The 23,633-nt window shown below is 41.5% G+C and overlaps 1 protein-coding gene across 4 annotated transcripts in view; it reads left to right on the top strand.

Annotated features, from left to right (window-relative positions):
* The window catches only part of POPDC1 (popeye domain cAMP effector 1), a 333,254-nt gene extending 324,149 nt beyond the window's left edge, over nt 1-9,105 (top strand). For 2 of the 4 annotated variants that reach the window (XM_082249688.1, XM_082249689.1), the window contains exon 8: nt 8,920-9,105. In XM_082249688.1, the coding sequence (XP_082105814.1) occupies nt 8,920-9,035 (116 nt within the window). In that variant the 3' untranslated portion in view covers nt 9,036-9,105. The remainder of the gene's footprint in view (nt 1-8,919) is intronic. The other 2 variants (XM_082249691.1, XM_082249690.1) reach the window with 2 other exon arrangements.
* Nucleotides 9,106-23,633: the final 14,528 nt, after the last annotated feature.

The following is a 23,633-nucleotide window of genomic DNA, read 5'->3' as shown; positions in this document are numbered from 1 at the left end:
GAGTCTTTTCGGAGGTCAGACACACTGTGATCACAGACAGGCCATGAAAAGGGCTGTCCGCTTGTTATGAGACCATTTCCAGATGGATCAGACTGATGGTGACTCAGGCCCTTTCAATCAGGGGTCAGGTTCCTCCTTTCCCTGTCACGGCGCACTCTACTCAGGGGCTTTGTGTTTCTTGGGCTTTCTGTCATCAGGCGTCAGTGGCACAGGTTTGCAAGGCGGCCACCTGGTTATGGGTGCACAATTTCACTAAATTATTTAAAGTGGATGTGTTGGCTTCTGTGGATGCTTCCTTGGACCGCAAAGATTTAAAGGCCACTGTTTGGAGGGTATGTTCCCTCTTTGGGGTGTATTGTTCAGGTTGGGCTCCAGTTGTTTTTTGTTGACCTCCTGTTACTGTTTTTTTTTTACGTTCAATCAAGGATCATCTCCACTAAACTAGGTGTTTTTGATTGAAGCTAACTGGACTGGAATTTCTGGGGCTAGCCCTTAAGTGACCTATGAGCACTGGGTTCCACATAAGGAATGTTCCAGAAAGTGATCTGGTAACAAGTTAGCCACTCTGCATTTTAGGTCTAAATATCTCATTTGATGACTCTGACCCCAGAGACCATAGGCATCCTTACCCTGCAAATTTGATATCTGAATTGCCCATTACCTTAGCAGCCCCTGAACCATCAGCCACCATGATCTAATATTGAGTTACTTCAGTCCTTACTGGAGAAGCTTGTTAAAATAAATCAAAGGAGACCATGCCTGCTGTTTCTGGTGCAATATACACCATGCCTGTTGCGTCTAACAGGTGTTATACCCAGTCCTTTAGAGCCCCTAAGACTACAATGACTTTCTGGCCTACTGTTCCAAATCTTCTTTTAGCATTGTACCCATTTAGATTTGAGCTTTGTTTCAAAAGGGATCTACACCCTCTTTTGGTCCTGCAGTGTCCCAACGTAACAAAGCAATGACCATAACAATGGAGGATGCATTTTGTCTTTGCTGAGCTGTCTCTGAGCTGCCAAACTCTGGCTTATAGGCCTAATTCTACAAGAAGGGAAGTTGACACTATTGCTGTTTATCCCTTGGTCACAGAACATTTTTGAACAAATAACTGTTGCTTTAAGCTATAGTTGCGATGAGCTGCTGGATGTTTCCCATCTCATCTCCAACATAGTTTCCTATCGGTACACATGCAGAGAATACTGTGGTTAAATTGTTGCCACATGATCTTTACAGATCTTTACTCTGTTCAGATATAGTCTGGATATCATTATCAAGGGTCCCAAGAGGTCTAAGGCACAGTCATCCCTCAATCGGGATTTTAAAAAGATATTTTTATTATTCTATCCCCACAACCCAAGTTCAAACCCCCAAGGTTGGCTGCCAGTCCTCCCATTAGGTCTGGGACTCTAAGTTCTCCAAATCCTCAGGAAAACCTTCCTCAACATGAAGTGTGTGGATGTCTGTTAGCCTTTCCAGGCAGTTGTACAGCTTGCATCTCTTATGTCTGAGAGCAGGTGGTGATTTTAGGGATTACATGCTAGAATTTCACTCCCAGCCCCCTCCTCTGTTTCTCTGTCACTGCACAAATTAGTACATCTCCATGTAGCCTTCTCTGGGCTTCTTGATCAAGGTTTCACTATTCCAGTTCCTTTTACATAAATGTTTCATGGCAGCTACTCCAACCTCCCAAACCCAAAAGCATCATCAGCTTCATCTTGGATCTCAAAGAACTGAAAGTTTTCATTTGAGCTCATAATTTCTGCAAGGAATACACCAAGTTGTGTCATTGCCTCTTTTTACCAGGGAGTTTTTTTCTGGCTTGCATGCTTCTATCTTTCCAATTTACCAGCATTTCTTACGCTTTTTTGTGGGTTCCCTGCACTTTTTGTTTCTGACCCTGGTATTTGGCCACACGTTTGCACCTCAGGTGTCTACCAAGCCTTAGTACTAGCCATGCTGCTGCTTCTGTTGAGGGGACAGTCAGAACAGGCTGGATTAGACAATCTAGCTTTGACATTACATAGACTCCCCATATAGGCCAGTATCTTGGACTAGTTTTCGACACAGCTCTGGCTAGAGTGTTGGTTCTTCAAGGGAATCTTCAAATTGTTTGATTCTAGGCTCATGCTCTCCAGTCTAGCATTTATCTAACTCTTTGTCCTGTATCTGATGTTGGCCTCCTTTGAGGCAGTCTCATTTGCTCAGTTTCACACCAGACCTCTAAAATACAACATTCTATTCTCGTGGGACCTGTTAGTTCAGTCCCTGGGCAGACTTAATTTTCCACTGAGGACCAGTTTGTCCCTGATTTACTGCTCTGAAATCTGGGATGTCTCTCTTTCCTGTCTCCTGGAAGAGCCTCACGATGGATTGCCAGCCTGTTGGGCTGAGGAGAAGTGGTGGAACCCTGTTGGGTGATTTGGTTGTCTCTACAGCAATGGACCATCCTGCTGAGGAATTATTTGACCCAGATTTAGTTAGATCAATCATCAGGGAGGAAAAAGAAGACTCACCATGGCAAGGGAGGTAAAGTGGATTCTGTCCTGAGTGGAACTTCCAGTCTTTTCTGACATTTACATCCTAGGTGTGCACAACTTGCAAGTAGACTTTCTCAGCAGGCAGTGCCTAGATCTGGGAGAGTGATCTCCATACCCGGAACTGTTCCTGGACCTGTGTCACAGGTAAGGGATGCTGGATGTGGACCAATTGTCCTTCATGTTCAACGGCAGATTGGACAAGTTTGTCTACAGTTGCATGGATTTTTTCTAGCAGAAACAGTGGATGTTCTGGTTGCTCCGTGGGATAAGTACACCTTGCTCTATGTATTTTCTCATCTAAAAAGTCTCCTTCATCTGCTTCGTAAAATCATGATGATCCTCGTTGCTCCAGTTTGGTCCAGACATACTGTATGTGGTAAGAATCTTAGTAGATAATCCATGGGCTCTACTATATCATATGCATCTTCTATCTCACTGACCCATTTACCCATCCTGTTTCACAGCCTCTGGCTTTAAGGGCATGTGTTAAAGTCCAGGTTCTGTGGGGCAGGGGCATCTCTGACATATATCTCTCACAAGGTCTAATATCAAACAGGAAAGGCACACTTCTCTTGGTGTGAGTCTTGGAGCTTCATGGGATAAATGCTCTCCTTCCTACATTTGAGCTTTAAAGGGTTGGGTTTGTGCTCTTGCTGTCGTGTTAAGGAGACCGTGGAGAGTCTACCAAATTGCTCCTCCTGTTTCTTCCTGTGCAACTCCACATGATCTGAATCTAGTTCTCTCTGCTCATCAAGCAATCATGTTCCTTGTAGCCATCACCCCAGCAAGGCAAGTGTCTGAACTGGCTGCTTTATCCTAGAAGGAAAGATTTCCTCTATCCCTCATTGGACACCAAAAAAAAGGATTTTACATTAAGTGTAAAAATCCTATCATTTAAATAATTATTATTTATGTACTGTATAGACATGTTCATACTTATTGTGCATATATACATCTACATTTAGATTTACTAGCAGGAGGTGAGCAGATACAAGCCCTATTTCAAGGAAATAGGTCAGCTGGGAAAACCAGTCATAAGTGTTGCTGCCAGGTTCACTTGATGATCATCTTGCATTCATCTGTACCTTAATGGGTGCAAGAAAAGAAAATGAAGTAATGCATACAAATTAGTTGAAGTTTAAGATGTTTTTCTATTCAAAGGCAAAGAGCAGGGCTTTTCCAAAGTGACACTGTGTCACTGGGTAGCTCTCCAAACAACAAAAGCCCTGCAGCTTCTTAACAGCACTTTTTAAATTTCTGATATGCAGAGGGCATGTAAACAGTTTACCTACCTTCTGTTTGAAATTGGAAAACTCTTTAAATCACCCCTTTCTACTGAAAAACAAATAAAAATGTAAACATCAGTAAATAGCGGGCTCTGTAAATTAGGGATCTTTGATGAGCAAATATTGACTTCCTAAAACCTGACTGCCACCTACCACCGTCTGTTTTGTATTATTGGTTGATGAGCCTGCCCTTAAAGTGGTTATACAGGCAGGATTTTTTTTACCTTTGGCTCCTGCTCCTGCTGCTGTCAATTAAATCCTATGAGCGGGGGGGGGGGGGGTGGACTGTTGTCTATGGATGCACACAGTCTGGCTCGGGAGTGAGCCCGCAGATGTGCCCCAATAGCAAGTTGTTGGCTATGGGTGCACACACAGAAGAGGAGGAGAAAAGAGCATCAGCAGGGGACCCCAGAAGAGGGTGTTTTGTGCAATACAATTGAACAGAACAGGTAAGTATAACATGTTTTTTTATTTTAGGAAAAACAAAACTTTACCTTTACAACCACTTTAATGCTTAGAAACCAATAATAAAGAATAGGAAGCAAGAGACATGAGCCAATTCCCTCAATTTTGGTAGCTAGAGTTGACATTTACATTTCGGCATACCCTGCTTTCTTAGTCTTTGAGGACACAAGAATATATCTAAAGATATATGCAGGTAACATAGAGTGTCTGATATTCAGTGATGTCTAAACTTTGTGTATTTTATCAGGTGGACGGGGTTGCTTTTTTCTATTCTCTGTTTTGCTAGCTAGCCAGCATTTCATAGGCAATGCTTTGATAACTTATTACTTTAAATTTCAAGCCCTGAAATATTATCTTCTAATCCCTGTGCTAGCTGTCCGCTAACATCAGATTGCAAAAATTGTGCATACAATGCACTTTTATGTATGTAAAAATAGTTAGGAGTTTGGCAGTAGTAGCTTTGCATTGCATTGCTCCAAGTGTTGCATGCAAGTTTTCACACTTGGTACCTAACAGTAGTAATTTACATACCAATTTGAAAAACATAGGCCCCCTTTATTGGTAACCGAAAAATAATACGTTTAAAGTGGTTGTAAAGGCTCAAGGTTTTTTACCTTCATGCATTATATGCATAAAGGACAAAACCTTCTGTGTGCAGCATCTTTCCTCAGCCCCACTAATACTTAAAAAAGATCCACAATGCTCACAAGTCAACAACATGGTCTCCTCACTGCAGGGTTGCTCGCCCAGTCTCAGCTGAAGCAAAAATGAAAAGAAAATCCCGATAGCTGCTCACCAAACTGAGATCCAAATGCCTTTATTTGCATAAAACCATGAAGAACACTACATGTACAAGCAAGCCCCCTTGGGGCTTTGCTAAAGCACAATTTGTGTGTGAAATGCATAAGCCGCTCCTCCCTTGCTTGTACATGTAGTGTTCTTCATGGTTTTATCCCACTAATACTTACATGAGCCCCACCTGTACCCAGCGATGTGCACGAGAGCAGCGGCTCTCCGGGTCTCTGCCTCCTCATTGGCTAAGACAGCAGCAGGAGCCATGTGTCTGAATGAACAGACAGAGCAGTGGTTTGGGAGCAAGCCTGCTTGGGTGCCCCCATTGCAAGCTGCTTGCTATGGGGGCACTCGGCAGGAGGGAGGGGTGGGGAACCAGGGAAGAGAGGGGTCAGAGTTTCTCTGTGCAAAACTATTGCACAGAGCAGGTAAGCATGATATGTTTGTTGTTTTAAAATAAAAAAAAACTCAGGCTTTAATATCACTTTCAAGTTTTATATTACACTCCACACATGTATGTAGGACTGCAGCTTCCGTTGGTAAATAAGACATGGCACTTTTATATACGAGGACCAAAACATGGCACTTTCATTCATGGGGACCAAGGCATGGCACTTTCATACCTGACAACCAATTTGTTCATATGAATCAGAATGCAATGATACATCCCACATAGTTTCCAGCGTTCTCAGAAAATGAGGAGAAAAAAATGCCAGCGTACTTTTCATGCCACCTAGCTGTCAGGATAATCCACAGGATAATTTTTATGGTTGCATGCGTGTCTGGGGGAGATGGGCAAAGGGCTATTTGCAAAATACTGGTATGCCCTACATGAAGTTGGACTGTTTGGAACTAGGATGTTATAACATGCCTGCCTCAGTGCTATCCTACTTCATGTAATATACAGTATGTAACCTTTTTTTGTCTGAATCACTACAATGGAGTGTCCCCACATACATTTGACAGTTTCTCTACATCCTACTATACTACCTAATGTAACATACTGTGACACTTTCTTCCTCAATAATATTTGAATACTATTTGCATGAATCAATTGTGACTAGGGGTCGACCGATATCATTTTTTCAGGGCCAATACCGATTTTTCAGCCACCTTTCAAGCCGATAGCCGATATCAAGTGCTGATATTCTTTACATCACCGCCACCTGCCACCAGATGCAGAATGTCATTTGCCACTGTCACCTGCCACCCAGATGCAGAATGTCACTTGCCACTGTCACCTGCCACCCAGATGCAGCATGTTACTTGTCACTGTCACCTGCTACCCAGATGCAGCATGTCACTTGCCACTGTCACCTGCCACCCAGATGCAGAATGTCACTTGGCACTGTCACCTGCCACCCAGATGCAGCATGTCACTTGCCACTGTCACCTGTCACCCAAATGCAGCATGTCACTTGCCGCTGTTACCTTCCACCCAGATGCAGAATGTCACTTGCCACTGTCACCTGCCACCTAGATGCCGCATGTCACTTGCCGCTGTCACCTGCCACCCAGATGCAGCATGTCACTTGCCACTGTCATCTGCCACCCAGATGCAGCATGTCACTTGCCACTGTCACCTGCCACCTAGATGTAGCATGTCACTTGCCACTGTCACCTGCCACCTAGATGCAGCACATCACTACTTACACTACATCTGGAAGCCTCTCCTCTCTAAATTCCACATGTGGGCGGGCAGTGAGAGATGATGTAACTATCTCTCTGCACGCCCGCGGCTGTAGCTCTGTCAAGAGCAGATTTCATGGCCCTGCTGTAGGGGCAGAACAGTGGTGATATGAAGCCGGTAGTGAGTTATGATGTCATCTCTCTGCAGCCTGCCGCACCGCTGACAGAGATTAGCAGAGACTGCAGCAAGCACTACGTGGGGACAGGGGGAGGAGGTCTGACCGATATTGGTAATATCGGTAACATTGGTTAATATCAGTAAGTTTCTGACCGACACCGATTATTTGAAAAATGTAAATATTGGCCCCCAACAAAAGCCAGCTCAGATAATCGGTCGACCCCTAGTTGTGACATTTTGCATCCATATTGCATGTCTCAAAAATGTATTAAATGCATGTTCTGCATGTAGTCATGTACATGTGTTAACTAAAATATTTTCATTTCAGAAAATGTACTGTGTTTTAGGAATATATCTATTAATATGTACTCATATGAATTTATTTTTAAGAGGTCTTTATACCAGGACAGAATAGTAACACAGTCTTTCATCTGTCTTGGTTGAATGACTTCAGTTGCTTTAAATCAGTTGACAGGTTTAAAAAAAAATGTCCTATTGGTATAGTGCTAGATTGACTTTATAGGGTTTCCTGTTCCATAGGATGGCAGATAAATTCACTAACAGGACCTAGGACTAGGTAATAATGCTGTGAAATGTGCAGCTCCTGCCCAATGATAAACTTAGAAAGTTTTTCTTTTAGTTTGAGAGCACCTTATTACATGGTACAACGTTTAGACTTTTGTGAACCGTTCTTATTCTCGAGCTAATATTGCCATTCAGAAACTCGCAGAATTATTTAATAAAGAGGAATAACTGTAAAACCCACACTGAGGAGTGCAGTAATTATGTGCAAAGTTCTGTAGCCCATAGCAGCTAAATAGGTTTCATGTTTTACTAATCTGACTACATTACATTCAAATTGAGCTAGCCACTTTCCTCTTTATACTTACATTTTAAACTTATTTAAAGCAACCCAGAAGTAAAAATACTTGAGCTGCTGCTGGTACCACGTAGCAGGCACCTTGTACTCTTCACCGTTCCCGCACCCCTGATCTTTGGACACTCTTTCTGAGTTGTGAGCCTAACCCCACTGTATGTCATCTCTATAGTCTCACCATTGGTTGGTGAGACTAGTGATGGACCAAACATGAGAATTAAGAGGTGGGAAATATTGTGGACCCATTAGGCTAAGTCTATATTTACATTCCAGAATGGTCTTGGATTTGAGCGTCTAAAAGTTATTCTAATGTCTAGAGCTGCCTGAACTGCTAGGGGCACCACGTGTATTAATTGGGAGAGACATTACATGTGTAGTAGGTCTGATAAGCTTATTTAACAAACACCATCTCCCCTTATAATGGACTCTGAATCTTGTCTTGCTTTGCACCAATATATTTGGAGGAACATGGAACTTTGTGGAAACAAATACTGATAATCACCCATTATAAACTTTCAAGGTGTAAAATGAGAATCAGAGTGAATGTCATGCAACATCTCAGCCACCCAAAGTCAAATAAGACAGGAGGGCATGTTAAATCCACCAGCTACCTAAGACCAGACATCTAACACACATAAACCTTCATCACCAGTGTCTTCCGTCGTGCCATATTTAAAGCCCATACACCCTTTTTTGCAAAATGGGTAGGATGGTGTTCTCAAGATGGGTAAAGTAGAAGTCCACCCCCAAAAAAACTATGTGTGCATATGGGGAGGGGGAGGGGTTAAAACATCTGTCCGTATTCCATTACTGTCTGCATCCCCTTTGGGAAGATTGTAACTAACTTTCTGTTAAACAATCTACCCATGGAGCCAGACAGCCAAACATTCTAACCTTCCACACAAAAGTGTTTTACAAGCTGTCCTAGTCACAAGAATAAGTAGATGGTGGAAGGGAACATGGTAACCAATAAAAACCTTCTCTGTTGTATCCTAAAGTAAAATATGCTGTTTGGTAGACTTCTTCTGTCAGATGTGTCTTAGGTCAGAGTTGCATATTTAAACTCTGAAAAGTACAGAAAGCGCTGTCACTAGTATGGTATCGGGGCTTGCATCATTTGTAATGCTCTTCTGTGTTCTTCCTCACTGACAGGTCACTCTCCCTGCCCAAGGCCATCTTCCAAGATGAAACCAATTGAGGAAGGTGTGGAGGATGATGTCTTTGAACCAGCATATCCACTTCCATCCCTCATCCAGAGGTTGCCATAAGCACACAAATGACCAAACCACTGTGGAAGAAAATGTCACTTGGAGGGAAACACAAACTCAGAAAGCTCAAGAGAAAGCATTTTATTGAATACTAATATATATATATATATATATATATATATATATATATATATATATGTGTGTGTGTATATGTATATATATATATATGCATATATATATATATATATATATAATTAATTGCACAGAATCGAGAAGTGTGCTACACCGACAAGCATACATTTTATGTTTCAATATTTTTGTATTTCCTAAAGAAATAAAAAGGGAGTCTCAGTGGAGACTGCAGTTACAGGTATTGCAATAGATTTGAAATAGAATTTATCTGATGGGATTTTTAACAGCATGTTTCATAGCACAGTTCGGATACACATATGCAGCTATTATTTTCATACACCAAAGTACTGTATGTATTTCATGGGTGTCAATGAATGTAATGTTAATGTACAGTATAAATGGAATGTGTTCTGTGTATATATAGGGAATATGTGTTTGGAAGGCTGGAAATACATATCTAATAATTCAAACCAAATCATCTGTGCAAGATTAAAGATTTCCTTTCAAATATAATGTACTCACATACTTGATGAATAGAGCTGAAAAAATTGAAATCTAGTCTATCTGCTATAAGAATCTGTTTAGAGTTCAATGTAATTACTCTTTCTCTCCTATTTGTTGAAATAACATATCATCCACATAGGGAGTGCATTGTTTTCAATTATTCAGCTCATTCGAAACAATATGGGATATAGCAGTAACGTAAAGTAAAACCACTGCAAAAGTGGAAGCAGAGCCTGCATATGTAATGAACAAGTATGTCTACTCATAAGCTTATTTACAGAAAACTTTTTTTACCTGTTTATCTAAAAAAATGAGCAATGTATATATGTCCTTTGAATAAGAAAATGCAATTACCTATGTCACCTGTAAAATAGTATTTGCAGCTTTTCATCTGCTTATTTAATAATATTGTAAAAACAATCTACCAGACCCATTAGGGCTTTAGTACTTTTAGTAATGAAATAACGTTGCTGAAGTTGATCATTAAAACTTAGTGGTGGGGAAGGGTCAGATCATCCAATGTAACTAGTCATCATGAAATAATAGTATATCACACTGTTTTTTTATTTGTTTCTTCTCATAATAACACATTTATTCATCACTAGTGTTTAGATGACATTTACATAGGGCATCTATAAAAGTAAGCACACATATTTATATTATTTATATAAGCAAAAAGAATTTACAGAAATGCTTAAGATGAGGCCATAAATATATCACATACGATAATGAATGCAGTGTTCTGGTTTTCTTTACATAAATTATAGTTGGACAAGAATGCTTGTGATTTCTTTTTTATTGGTTGTAATCATGTTGCTGCAATATAAGTTAAACATTTACAGTTAAAAAAAAACTATTGCAAATGAGTATTAAAGCTTAACTCCACGTATAATACAATTCCACATCTAAAAAAAAAACAATTAATCAGTTATGTATGTATTTTTTTTTATGTATTTTTTCATGCAAATGGTTGGAGTACCTTAATTTGCCTTAACCAGTTGCTGCCTGCTAACAGTATACATTTACTGTTGGCGGGTGGCACAGCAACATACCTGTAATATGCTTGAAACATCCTGGTTTTTAGGTCCGTGTGTGCATGCCCCCTGCTGACCTGTGCTGTGATTGGACACAACACAACTTTGTCAGCAGGTTACAGCCAATTCTTTTGGCTGTATACCTGCTGATTGGCTGTGGCTAATCACAAACACACAGAACACCAATCACAGAATAGTGATCTGGCTGTTTTTTCTACCTGAAATCAACTCTGAGTTCAGGGAGAAAAGACAGCAAGATCCTGTGAGTAAAAGCAGCACACATACACTTGTTAGGCACACAGATAACCCCGTGATTGCCCTTCTGATCACCCTTCTCACCCATCAGTGTCATTAGTACAGTGTACAGTATGATTACTGTATTAGTGTCCCTCGCAGCGTCACTGTCAGTTAGTGTCCCTTCCAACCAGTGAAAGTTCGTGCCAGATTGCCCACCACACATTCAAAGTCACAGAAAATTTCTGTTTTTTTTGCGCGTGTTTCAGTGTTGATCAAATACCACCAGAAGAAAGCTCTATTGGTGTGAAAAAGTTATATAAATGTAATTTGCATACAGTGTTGCATGACCAAGCAGTTGCCAGTTAAAGTAGCACAGTGCTGAATAGCAAAAAATGCCCTGGTTATGAAGCAGGGAAACCATCCAAAGGTCAAGTGGTTAATCTCACTTTACTGTTTTCCTCTGTACATCAGGACTTATGACTGTTGTGCTATCAGGAAGTATACCCCCAAAGAGAGAGCAAAGGGATGACTGGGCGTACTGCTTATCACTGTGCAATCAGCAGGTTGGAATGTGTTTTGGACCAAGCTCTCCTGTCTGTTAAGGGGGTCTGGATCATAGGAATAACTTGACAAGTAAAACTGTTCACACTCTGCATTTAACTGCTTGCATGAAGTTCAGCTTTGTAAGACATTTCCTTCTTCACAAACGAAACCATTTGGCCAATAGTATGTGGATTCCTCTCCAAACTACCGTGGTTCAGGTGCGCAAAGCCTGGTCCATAAAACCATAGTCTGATGAATTTGGTCTGGAGGAATTTTAGTGGTCTGCACAGAGCCCTGACCTCAAACCTATTATACACTTATTGCAAGCCATGTCTATTATCAATTTTAAAAATTCTGTTTTCACGGAAAGGGTACAAATTCAACATACATACACCAGAATTGTAAAGGAAGTGGAGTTTAGGCTACGAAATGGGGCCAATGTAATATTAATGCCCATAATTTTGGAAGGGGATGACAAACTTATATAAGTGTGTTAGTTGAGCCCCATATACACTGGGCGAATGCCGGGCTCAATAAAAGCCGGTGTTCTGTCAAAAGCGCTAACTCATCAAAACCTCCAACCAGGTCACTTCCGGTGACTCTCTAGCAGCTGTAATTGGAGATTTCAACGAGTTACCTTTTTTCACAGAACACCAGCAGTGTATACACTGCGGTAGACAACGATTTGGCTGTTTTTACAGAACACTGGGTAAGGAGAAAAAAGTTGTTGTCACCTTGGAGCTGGCCATGTTGTTGGTTATTAGCAGGCGGACTAAGAATGTTTACTCATAGCGTCTACTGTAGTGTATACGCTGCTGGTATTCTGTGAAAACAGGTAACTCGTCAAAATATCTAATTACTGAAGCTGGAGAGTCACCGGATGTGACGTGGCTGTAGATTTTGACAAGTTGGCTCTTTTGACAGAACACTAGCCGACATTCGGCCCGTGTGTATGTCAGCCAGTCTGACAGAAGAGGGCCATTTGGCCCACTTCTGTCAGACGAGCATGCTGGAAAACCAGCAGCTGACCGACTCCTGATCAGCACTCTCAGCCAATGGCTGAGAGTGCTGATCAGAGTGTTTTGGTGGGCAGGCCATCCCCCTGTCAGAACACAACAGCTCAGCGAGGGAGATCGCTGTACTAACGTCTGAATGTTGGTAAAGTGGCTCCGACTGGAGCTGACAGTTCTTTTTTAAATGAAATACGACTAAAATTTGACTTTGCTGAAAAGCTTGTACAGTTACAGAGACCAACTTTGTAATAAAAAGGAAATAATGGTCTGTATGAACTTTAAATGAGGTCTGCCACTTACTAAGAAAGGAATATAACAAATTGCTCCAAAAATATGAATATGATTGGGGTCCATTGGTCCATATTTTTGGAACAATTTGTTTTATTCCTTTCTTATAAAGATGAGATTTATGTATGGAAATGGCACTCAGGATGCCTTAAACATTAAAATTAAAAACCCTTAATCTAATAAACCTGAAATAAATAAGACCACACAGGAAATTGGTTTGGACAAAGGCCGCGGCTGTTTTTTATTATTGGCTTAATAAATATATAAAAACTCAGATACTTTATTTATTCAACTTCACTTTTAAAGATAAAAACATCCAGCAGCCCAGCCAGACGGCTCGGGCTGACACTATGACATCAACATTTTAAAGAACATTTTCCACACTCACAGATAAATACCTTTTTTTTTTTTTTTTTTTAAAAAACCAAAGTCCACCCTAGCACCTTGGCTAAGGCGACAGCAACAAGCCAATAATTAAATAACTGGCCGCGACATAAAAAGGGGGGGGGGAGGGGGAGACAGTAGTACACTGGTCCTGAGGAGATGAAGTGACCAGGAGACCCTCAGTCACCGCTTAAATAGCCCCCCGCCGAGCCAGCTAGAACTGGATCCTAGTCAGGAGCAGGGGAATTCAGGCGGGAGTTCGGGGGGCGCGCGCTAATCTGCCTAGCGATAGCTTAGATAAGGGCGGGAAAGCAGTCATAATTTGAATTCTGCCCAGATACTCTACCTAAGAGCGGGAGAACTTGACCCAATTATTTACCCAGGTCAAAAGTTCATTCACTGACTCCTGGCTGAAATAACTAGGCCTCAATAAACCTATGACTAACTTTGATACCACCTGAATTATTTAACTAACTAACCCCTTCTGCCATTCCATATAGAAGATGAGGGTTATATGAAACCCCATCTTCTTTATATGGAAATGGCACTCAGGATGCCTTAAACATTAAAATTAAAAACCCTTAATCTAATAAACCTGAAATAAATAAGACCACACAGGAAATTGGTTTGGACAAAGGCCGCGGCTGTTTTTTATTATTGGCTTAATAAATATATAAAAACTCAGATACTTTATTTATTCAACTTCACTTTTAAAGATAAAAACATCCAGCAGCCCAGCCAGACGGCTCGGGCTGACACTATGACATCAACATTTTAAAGAACATTTTCCACCAGACAGGCACTACCTTTGTGCCTGTCCCCACCAACCCACCTCGCGGCCTGCTCAATACAGCACCCAAAGCCATTATTTAAAATGTCCAAACCAATTTCCGATAAATGAACCCCATCCTTCCAATAAAGGCCCTCTAAACCCCCCTCCAACTCCATGTGCCTATAACAAACGATCCCTAAATCCCTCAACAGTTTTACTAAACCCCTATTTAATCTCTTCCTCATCCTTTCAAGCGGTTTCAAACCTTGGCATTTAAAAAATACCAGTCTCGAAACCACTTCAGAAAAAATTAAACGAGCGCTAGGGAGTTTACTTTGAATGATCGCTAGATCATTCCTAATCGCATATAGCAAATCGAGGGTCTTTAACTTTCCTAAATCATTTCCCCCTAAGTGGATGACTAAGATGTCGGGAGGGGGAAAATTTAACATCAACTTGGAAACTGCAGGAACTAGCTCCGACCAAACCATGCCCCTCTTACTGAACCACATAACCTTGTAACTGCCTCTGTCCAATCCCAAATTGTCCGAATACACTCTCTTCTTAGCTCGAAGATGGGCCCAGTGGATATATGAATGGCCGATGATCCAGATAATAATTTTTTCACCTGAAATTAAACAACATCATTAGGACGTATATAGGACTTGTAACAATTAGAGGTCCATCTACCAATCCTCTTAACATCCTCCGCTCCTAATCCCCACCTAGCTGCTTCTGTCGCAGCACCAATGCGAAATGAATGTGTAGACAGACTTTCAGCACTTACATTCAAGTGTTTCAAACACATCTTAAACACCGCAGTGAACTGGTAACGGGAAACTGGTTTACCCGACCTGTGAACAAATAAAAGTTCTTCCTCTACTGGCCTAATTAAAAGGAAATTTTTTAGTAAAGCAACTGGGCAGACAGGTGCTCCCCTGAACTCATGTAGAACTATTTGCCTACCCAAACCCAGCTGATCTGTTTTAGAACGGGCCAGAAATATTGTTACACTGGATACATAAATATTTACATCCTGAACTCTCAAACCAGTATAACCCAACCTCCTGTCTGGAATAAGCTCTGAAATTCTAAAGGCACCAAAAAACATTGTTGAGAACAAAGCCCTGAACAACTGTGCCTCATAACTAGAGAAGCACACCGTCTCCAGGGCCCTGCAAATCCTATTCAATAATTCTAATGAAATGGGCTTTCTGTCATCTAATTTAAAATTTCTCTTCCTATATCCCTTCATTGCCTGGTGGACCGAGAAAAATGAAAAACAGGCCGGATGATTTTTTAGCTTCCCGAAAAAGGATACTCCCGCTAGAATTTTGCTCACATGCGACCAAGAGAATTTTTTCTTGAAAAGCATATTTAAAAATGATAACACCAACACTTCGGAGAATGAATCCTCCGATAAACCCAATGAATCCAGGTGTTGAAGCCATAAACCCCAAGCTGATCGGTATCCAGCCATCGTTGACGGGGCCAAGGACTGATCAATGTTATCATAAATAAATCCTAAATCAATGTCCACAACCGGTCGGGGCAATGATGTCCAGCAGTGTCTGCCTCCGGCAGCAGCTGAAAGAAACGTTCCATCTGGAAACGAGACAGACAGTCTGCTAAAACGTTGCTCTTTCCAGGAACGAAGGAGGCTTTGAGCCAGATGTTAAATTGCAAACACTTTGCCACCAAATAGCGCAACATAATCGTGACTGGAGGCGATTTAGAGGAGAGACAATTAATGGCGAAGAGTACGCCCTTATTGTCAGTCCTAACACAAATCCTTTTGTTCCTAAATTGATTACCCCATAACTCTATCGCTACTATTATTGGGAATAATTCTAATAGAACAATGTTGCGAATGAGGCCGGATGCTTTCCATCTGTCGCACCATGGTGCTGCGCACCAATGCTTGCGCCAGATTGCTGCAAAGCCCTTCGAACCCGCTGCATCTGTGAAGAGCAGAAAATCCTCATCCAGAATGAACTGCTCTTGCCAGATTGTGGATCCATTAAAATAAAGCAAAAATTGGAGCCAAACTAAAAAATCCTCCTTCATCTCACCGGTGATTCTAACATGAGACGAAGGGGATTTTAGACCTGCAGTAGCAGCGTAAATCCTTCTAGCAAAAATTTTACCCATTGGCATCACCCTTGAGGCAAAAGCCAATAAACCTAAAAGAGCTTGCAGTTTATTTAAACAAACCTTCTTTTGTCTGATCATCCATAACAGGGAGACTCGCAGCTTCTCAATTTTCTCCTCCGGCAGTCTGAATTCCATCTTTTCCGAATCTATCGTGATGCCTAAGAAAACTATACATTGGGATGGAAAAACAGTTTTTTCTTCGGCTAGGGGCACCCAAATTTCATACAAATCTGCATAAAAACCTCCAGCAGATATGCACAAGTGTTAGAAAAAACAGGACCTATAAATAAAAAGTCGTCCAGGTACTGGACCAAAAATTGTGAACCCGTAATTTGAGAAACCACCCATTCTAAAAAGGAGGAAAAAGTTTCAAAATAAAAGCAGGATAAAGAACAGCCCATTGGTAGGCACTTGTCAAAATAAAATTCATCCCTAAAATAAAAACCTAAAGAATTAAAGGAATCAGGATGGATAGGTAGCAGGCGAAAGGCTGACTTTATGTCGGCTTTCGCCAACAAAGCACCTTGACCTGCTGACCTAAGTTTGACCAAAGCATCCTCGAAAGTTGCATAGTGAACAGATGCCATGCTGTCATCTATCTCGTCATTGAGGGAGTCATGCAAAGGGTATGATAGGTGATGGATCAACCTATATGTATTTGGCTCCTTTTTCTGAACAATTCCCAAAGGTGAAATCCTGAAGTGTGGAAAAGGTGGTTCAGAAAAAGGACCCGCAAACCTACCCTCCCTGAGTTCTGTAAGAATTTTCTCAGCCACGATGGTTTGTAAACCATCAACTGATCTAAGATTATTGTGGATAGTACAACCTTTGCCTTTAAAAGGCGGTAAAGAAAACCCAAAAGCAAAGCCGTCAATTAGTAGGCGTGCTTTCTCCTGGTCTGGGTACCTGACTAACCAGGGGAACATTTCTGGGAGCCTCACTGGGGTGGTAGCTTTTTTGAACAGCTTGCTGGTTGTTTGACAGCTTTTTAAAGCATTTAAAAACCGGATGTGGCCCGGCGCAAAAGGCGCATTCGTGTCTAAACTTACACGATCCAGGCCACCTACACTGCGATTCGTTAAAATTGAAGCAGATACCCTTTTTAAAGGTCTGCCCGCCTGTAGATTGTGGATTGACAGGCTGTCTTGGGAGAAAGGACCGTTGTGGCAAAAACAGATCAAGCCACAAACCAACGTCCTTTACTCCCCATTTTAGGGAAGGTTGGACTGCTAACTTTTGTCTAAAGGCCACGTCATAGTGGAACCATGACGTTCCCCCAAAGTTTTTGTAAGCTTCCAGCACGATGTCCATGTGCTGGAACAAACCCACACTTTTCTTTGGGGCTTTTTCACACAAAACACTGGAAAATATCAGGAAAGCCTGTAACCAATTGTTAAATGATTTCGTTATAGGGCGTCTCCTCTCTTCTTCTTCTTTTTTCTCGGGTTTAGACACGAATTCTTTGGCAGAGGGCAACAATGACAGCATGTCAATATAAATTCCTTGCCAAATCTTCTCTTTCATTGATTCGGACAAGTGGTAACCTAGAGGGGATATCTCGCACACTAAAGGCTCTCTCAAACTTGTCTCGGGCAAATTTTGAGACTGAGCTATGTCAAAAGCAGAGTTATCCAAAGATGGGTTGCTAATTGACAATTCCCCACAAGGTGGCGCCAGAGAGGGATTGCTAACTGACAATGAATTGCCAACAGCTAAACCACCACAAGGTGGCGCAGTCCAAACATTAGCAGGGGACGGTGACAATGTTTTCAAATGCCCGGACACATTCCTAAATTCCTGTAAAATATCTGACATCATTGAAAACATTCCTGCCATTTCTTGAGAAGAGGACTCACCCCTCAATGGCAAGGCTGGAATGCTGGCGCTAGGGACGTCTGCCGACGCTGCCCTGGTGGTGTTAGTGGCGGCCTCGGCGCGACCTGCTGCCTCCGGAACCTCTGCTCCCGTCCTGCGTCCCGACGAGCTCCGGCTCCTCGATGTCCTCCCGGTGACGACCGCATCCTTTCTTCCGGACGACCTCTTCTGCGGCGACCGCCTCCGTGATGAACCGGAACCGCCACCTGTAGAGGGAGAAAAAGACTTCCGGGGCACCCTCGCTCTCTTTGCTGCCCCGGCCACCGTACCGGATATTACGGGCACTACGATACTGCGCATGTCCGGTGACCTCTCGTCTTCTTCCGATGCCGCCGCCAGGCGTGAACGGTCCTCCGTGGGTCTCCTCACTGCGCTCGCCGAAACGCCCGCGATGGCCATTGGGACCCGTCCTCCTTCTGCTTCCACCGCGGCCGCACCGGATCCTGGCTCTTCTGACACAGGTAGCTGTAGGCAACGCCTGACCCAGGCTTCTCCACCCGCTTCACCGGCTCGCTCAATTAGTTGTCTGATAAGGCTCATGACGGCAGGGGTCCAGAGAGACAGTAGTACACTGGTCCTGAGGAGATGAAGTGACCAGGAGACCCTCAGTCACCGCTTAAATAGCCCCCCGCCGAGCCAGCTAGAACTGGATCCTAGTCAGGAGCAGGGGAATTCAGACGGGAGTTCGGGGGGCGCGCGCTAATCTGCCTAGCGATAGCTTAGATAAGGGCGGGAAAGCAGTCATAATTTGAATTCTGCCCAGATACTCTACCTAAGAGCGGGAGAACTTGACCCAATTATTTACCCAGGTCAAAAGTTCATTCACTGACTCCTGACTGAAATAACTAGGCCTCAATAAACCTATGACTAACTTTGATACCACCTGAATTATTTAACTAACTAACCCCTTCTGCCATTCCATATAGAAGATGAGGGTTATATGAAACCCCATCTTCTTTATATTCTAATACAAGTTTACAATTACAGATATCATTTTCAAATAAACTCCTGATGAGTGGACGGAGAGCCATGAAACACAGAGCTCACAGTTATGAAGACTTACTATTTGGAGACTGAACAAATGTTGCCCATGATATATAATTTTTATGATATTTATTCATTAATACAATATGGAATGTATTTTTACATATGGAACTTCATTTATTTTATGTCAAGCTCTCTAATTTTGTATGTATTTTATATAACTGTGTAAATTATGGAATATCCAATAAACTACTAATTATCATTCTGTGACTTTACATAATCTTGTTAATTAGTAAGTGGCCAACCTCATTTAAAGTCCCATAAAGACCATTGTTTTCTTTTTGTATGTCTAATTAAGGATGGAGGTTTGTTACAGTGTTTACTTCAGATCATATCTCTTTAACTTTGTAAAGAAGGTATGTCTTTACAGGCACATTTACATTTATATTATACATCTTAATATAGGGTGGAGAGAGATATATTTATGACAGTTTCCCATCCCCCAAGATCCAGCGGCCAAGAAGCATATCCACCACACCACGCCACTTATCCTATGCATACTGATCCATAGCAATGCTGACCCATTCAGATTAAAGTGGCACATGTCTTATATTTCAAGTTGAATGTTATGTCTGTTTTATGCTATGCTGATTCATCTGCTGCCAAATGCTGATGATACATATTCACAACATGGTAGCTCAACATGTATACTTTAAAAAATCAATGACATCTTTTACTCCCCATTGTAAACCCGGCAGAAAAAATAAAGGATATTAAGAACTAAAACCAAAATGTTCTATGATCAATTGTAAGGACTGAACTACATGGAGTATGGACAGTTATAAGGACTTAACTATTCTCACAAAAGTAATCCGTGTACCTTCTCTGTATACTTGCACCACTGTCCTAGATTGCTAAACAAAAAAGATGAGAAATCTGAATGATTTGACGCAGATTCCAACCCACTATAAACTTTCTGGGTGATCAATGTACATTGCAAGGATTTTACCAAAGTTTGTTACAGATTCTTATCTGTTTCTACTCTGCAGGAATAGCTCCTTCATGTCTTTTACGGAATGAATCTGAATAGAAGTGAATAATTCATTTTTATCAGCTGATGCACTTTCTGTGTTCGAATAGGAAAACTTGCAATGTCTGCATGCCTTTAGAAGTAATTAACTCTTATGGAGTATCTCACCAAAAAGGATATTTTTGTTGCAAAGGATACCTGAAATCTGACTTGTATCTTAAAGTGGTTGTAAACCCTTCCATATACCCAGTGAAAGCACTATCCTCAGGTGATACACAGAGATGAAACAAATCCTCCCACATTAGTTGTACCTGTTTATCTGCATTATTCCTGCAGCCACCTCACTTGTGTGGATGGAGGAATCTATTCATTTTGTTTCCGTTCACCCTTTTAGCTCAATGAAAAAAAAAAGACCTACAAGTATAGAAATCTACACACCCCTGTTAAAATGTCAGGTTTCCGTGATGTAAAACGATGAGACAAAGATAAATCATTTCAGAACTTTTACGCCTTTAATGTGACCTATAAACTGTACAACTCAATTGAAAAACTGAAAACTTTTAGGGGGGGGGGGGCTAACAATAAAAATCGAAACTAATGTGGTTGCATAAGTGTGCACACCTTGTATAACTGGGGATGTAGCTGTGTTCAGAGTTAAGCAATCACATTCAAACTCATGGTAAATAGGAGTCAGTACACACCTGCCATCATTTAAAGTGCCTCTGATTAACCCCCAAATAAGTTTAGCTGTTCAAGTAGGTCTTTCCTGACATTTTTATAGTTGTATCCTAAAGCAAAAGCCATGGTCCACAGAGAGCTTCCAAAGCATCAGAGGGATCTCATTGTTAAAAGGTATCAGTCAGGAGAAGGGTACAAAAGAATTTCCAAGGCATTAGATATACCATGGAACACAGTGAAGGCAATCATCATAAAGAGGAGAAAATATGGCACAACAGTGACATTACCAAGAACTGGACGTCCCTCCAAAATTGATGAAAAGACGAGATGAAAACTGGTCAGGGAGGCTGCCAAGAGGCCTACAGCAACATTAAAGGAGCTGCAGGAATATTTGGCACGTACTGGCTGTGTGGTACATGTGACAACAATCTCCCGTATTCTTCATATGTCTGGGCTATGGGGTAGAGTGGCAAGAAGGAAGCCTTTTCTTACAAAGAAAAACATCCAAGCCTGGCTGAATTTTTCAAAAACACATCTAAAGCCTCCCAAAGGCATGTGGGAAAATGTGTTATTGTCTGATGAAACCAAGGTTTAACTTTTTGGCCATAATTCCAAAAGATATGTTTGGCGCAAAAACAACACTGCACATGACCAAAAGAACACCATACCCACAGTGAAGCACGGTGGTGGCAGCATCATGTTTGGGGCTGTTTTTCTTCAGATAGAACAGGGGCCTAGAGGGAATTATGAACAGTTCCAAATACCAGTCAATATTGGCACAAAACCTTCAGGCTTCTGATAGAAAGCTGAACATGAAGAGGGACTTCAGCATGACAATAACCCAAAGCATACATCCAAATCAACAAAGGAATGGCTTCACCAGAAGAAGAATAAAGTTTTGGAATGGTCCAGCCAGAGCCCAAACCTGAATCCGATTGAAAATCTGTGGGGCTATTTGAAGAGGACTGTGCACAGGAGATACCCTCGCAATCAAACAGATTTGGAGAGTTTTTTCAAAGAAGAGTGGGCAAATATTGTTAAGTCAAGATGTGCCATGCTGATAGACTCATACCCAAAAAAAACTGAGTGCTGTAAGAAAATCAAAAGGTGCTTCAACAAATTATTCCTATAAGGGTGTGCACACTTATGCAACCATATTATTTATTTATTTTTTTATTTTTGCTTCCCTCCACTTAAAAGATTCAGTTTGTTGTTCAAATGAGTTGTACTTTTACAAGTCACAGTAAAGGTGGAAAAAGTTCTGAAATTTTTTATCTTTGTCTCATTTTTTTACATCACAGAAACCTGACATTTTAACAGGGGTGTGTAGACTTTTTATATCCACAGTATCTATGACCAACTTTAGAGAATAATAGCTAGAGGTTTAGCAAATTATTAGCCAGGTGCTGGAATAATGTAATTCCAGCATGAATGTGCAAGCTTTAAATCAGGGGTGGAAGAAACAAAAGGCCGTGCTGGAACAAGTCACTGAGAAGATAGATGTGGGAAACATGGACGTATCAGCAAAATAAGAGGTACGTTTGCTATGATATGCAATATCCTGAAAACCTGGGTGCTTAGTTCCATGTTAAGGTCCCTGCAGAAGACACAAGAACATGCCTTGTGATTGGTGGATAGGAAAATTACCTACAGTATGGAAAGGGTAAGCTGTAACAATTTAGAATTGTCCTTCATTAGAACTAGTTGTGGCTGACTCAGTGGTTTAAAAAGAAAAGGACTGGGTGTGTTTCTAAGAGGACAAAATGGAACTGTTTATAGGAAATATTATTCTGCAGTGTTGATTCAGTGGTATCCGATTATCTTTAGACATCATATTTTTTTTGCCCCTGATGGAGCATGTTTTTTACAGACCCAAAGTCAGTGTCTATATATCTCTCTATACAATATCATCAAAAAGTTAATTTATTAAATTCAAAAAGTGAAACTCCTACATTTTATATAGATGCTTTACACACAGAGTGATATATTTCCAGCATTTCTTTCTTTTAATTGTGATGATTATGGCTTACAGCTAGTGAAAACCCAAAATCCTGTATCTCAGAAAATTAGAATATTACATAAGACCAATACAAAAAGAGATTTTTTTATTATAGAGACGTTGGCCTACTGAAAAGTATGTTCATGTACAGTATAATATGCACTCAATACTTGGTTGGGGTTCCTTTTGCGTGAAATGCGGCGTGGCATGGAGGTGATCAGCCGGTGGCACTGCTGAGGTGTTATGGAAGCCCAGGTTGCTTTAATAGTGGCTTTCAGCTCATCTGCATTGTTGGGTCTGGTGTCTCTCATCTTCCTCTTGACATATACCCACAGATTCTCTATGGGGTTTAGGTCAGGTGAGTTTGCTGGCCAGTCAAGCACAGTGATACCATGAGCACTAAACCAGGTATTGGTACATTTGGCAGTGTGGGTAGGTGCCAAGTCCACCAGCAGATGATATGGCTCCCCAAATTATCATTGACTGTGGAAACTTCACACTGGACCTCATGCAACTTGGATTCTGTGCCTCTCTACTCTTCCCCTAGACTCTGGGACCTTGATTTCCGAATGAAATGCAACATTTTCACAGCTTGTGATGATTTAGGGAGGCGTGTCATCTGTTGGTGTTTTCCCACTGTGTTTTATCAAGTCCAAAGTCAGAGCAGTCCTCTACAAGGAGAATTTAGAGCACTTAATGTTTCCCTCTGCTGGCCAGCTTTATGGAGATGCTGATTTAATTTCCCAGCATGACTTGGCACCTGCCCACACTGCCAAAAGTACCAATACCTGGTTTAATGATCATGGGATCACTGTGCTTGATTGGCAGCAAACTCGCCTGACCTAAACCCCACAGAAAATCTGTCGGGTATTGTCAAGAGGAAGATGAGAGACACCGGACCCAACAATGCAGACGAGCTGAAGGGCACTGTCAAAGAAACCTGGGCTTCCATAACACCTCATCAGTGCCACAGGCTGATCGCCTCCATGCCACACTGAATTGATGCAGTAATTCATGCAAAAGGAGTCCCG

The sequence above is a fragment of the Pelophylax lessonae genome (assembly GCF_965119305.1).
Source record: "Pelophylax lessonae genome assembly, chromosome: 3".
Taxonomy (NCBI): Eukaryota; Metazoa; Chordata; class Amphibia; order Anura; family Ranidae; genus Pelophylax; species Pelophylax lessonae.
This window is presented reverse-complemented; position numbering and strand designations above follow the sequence as displayed.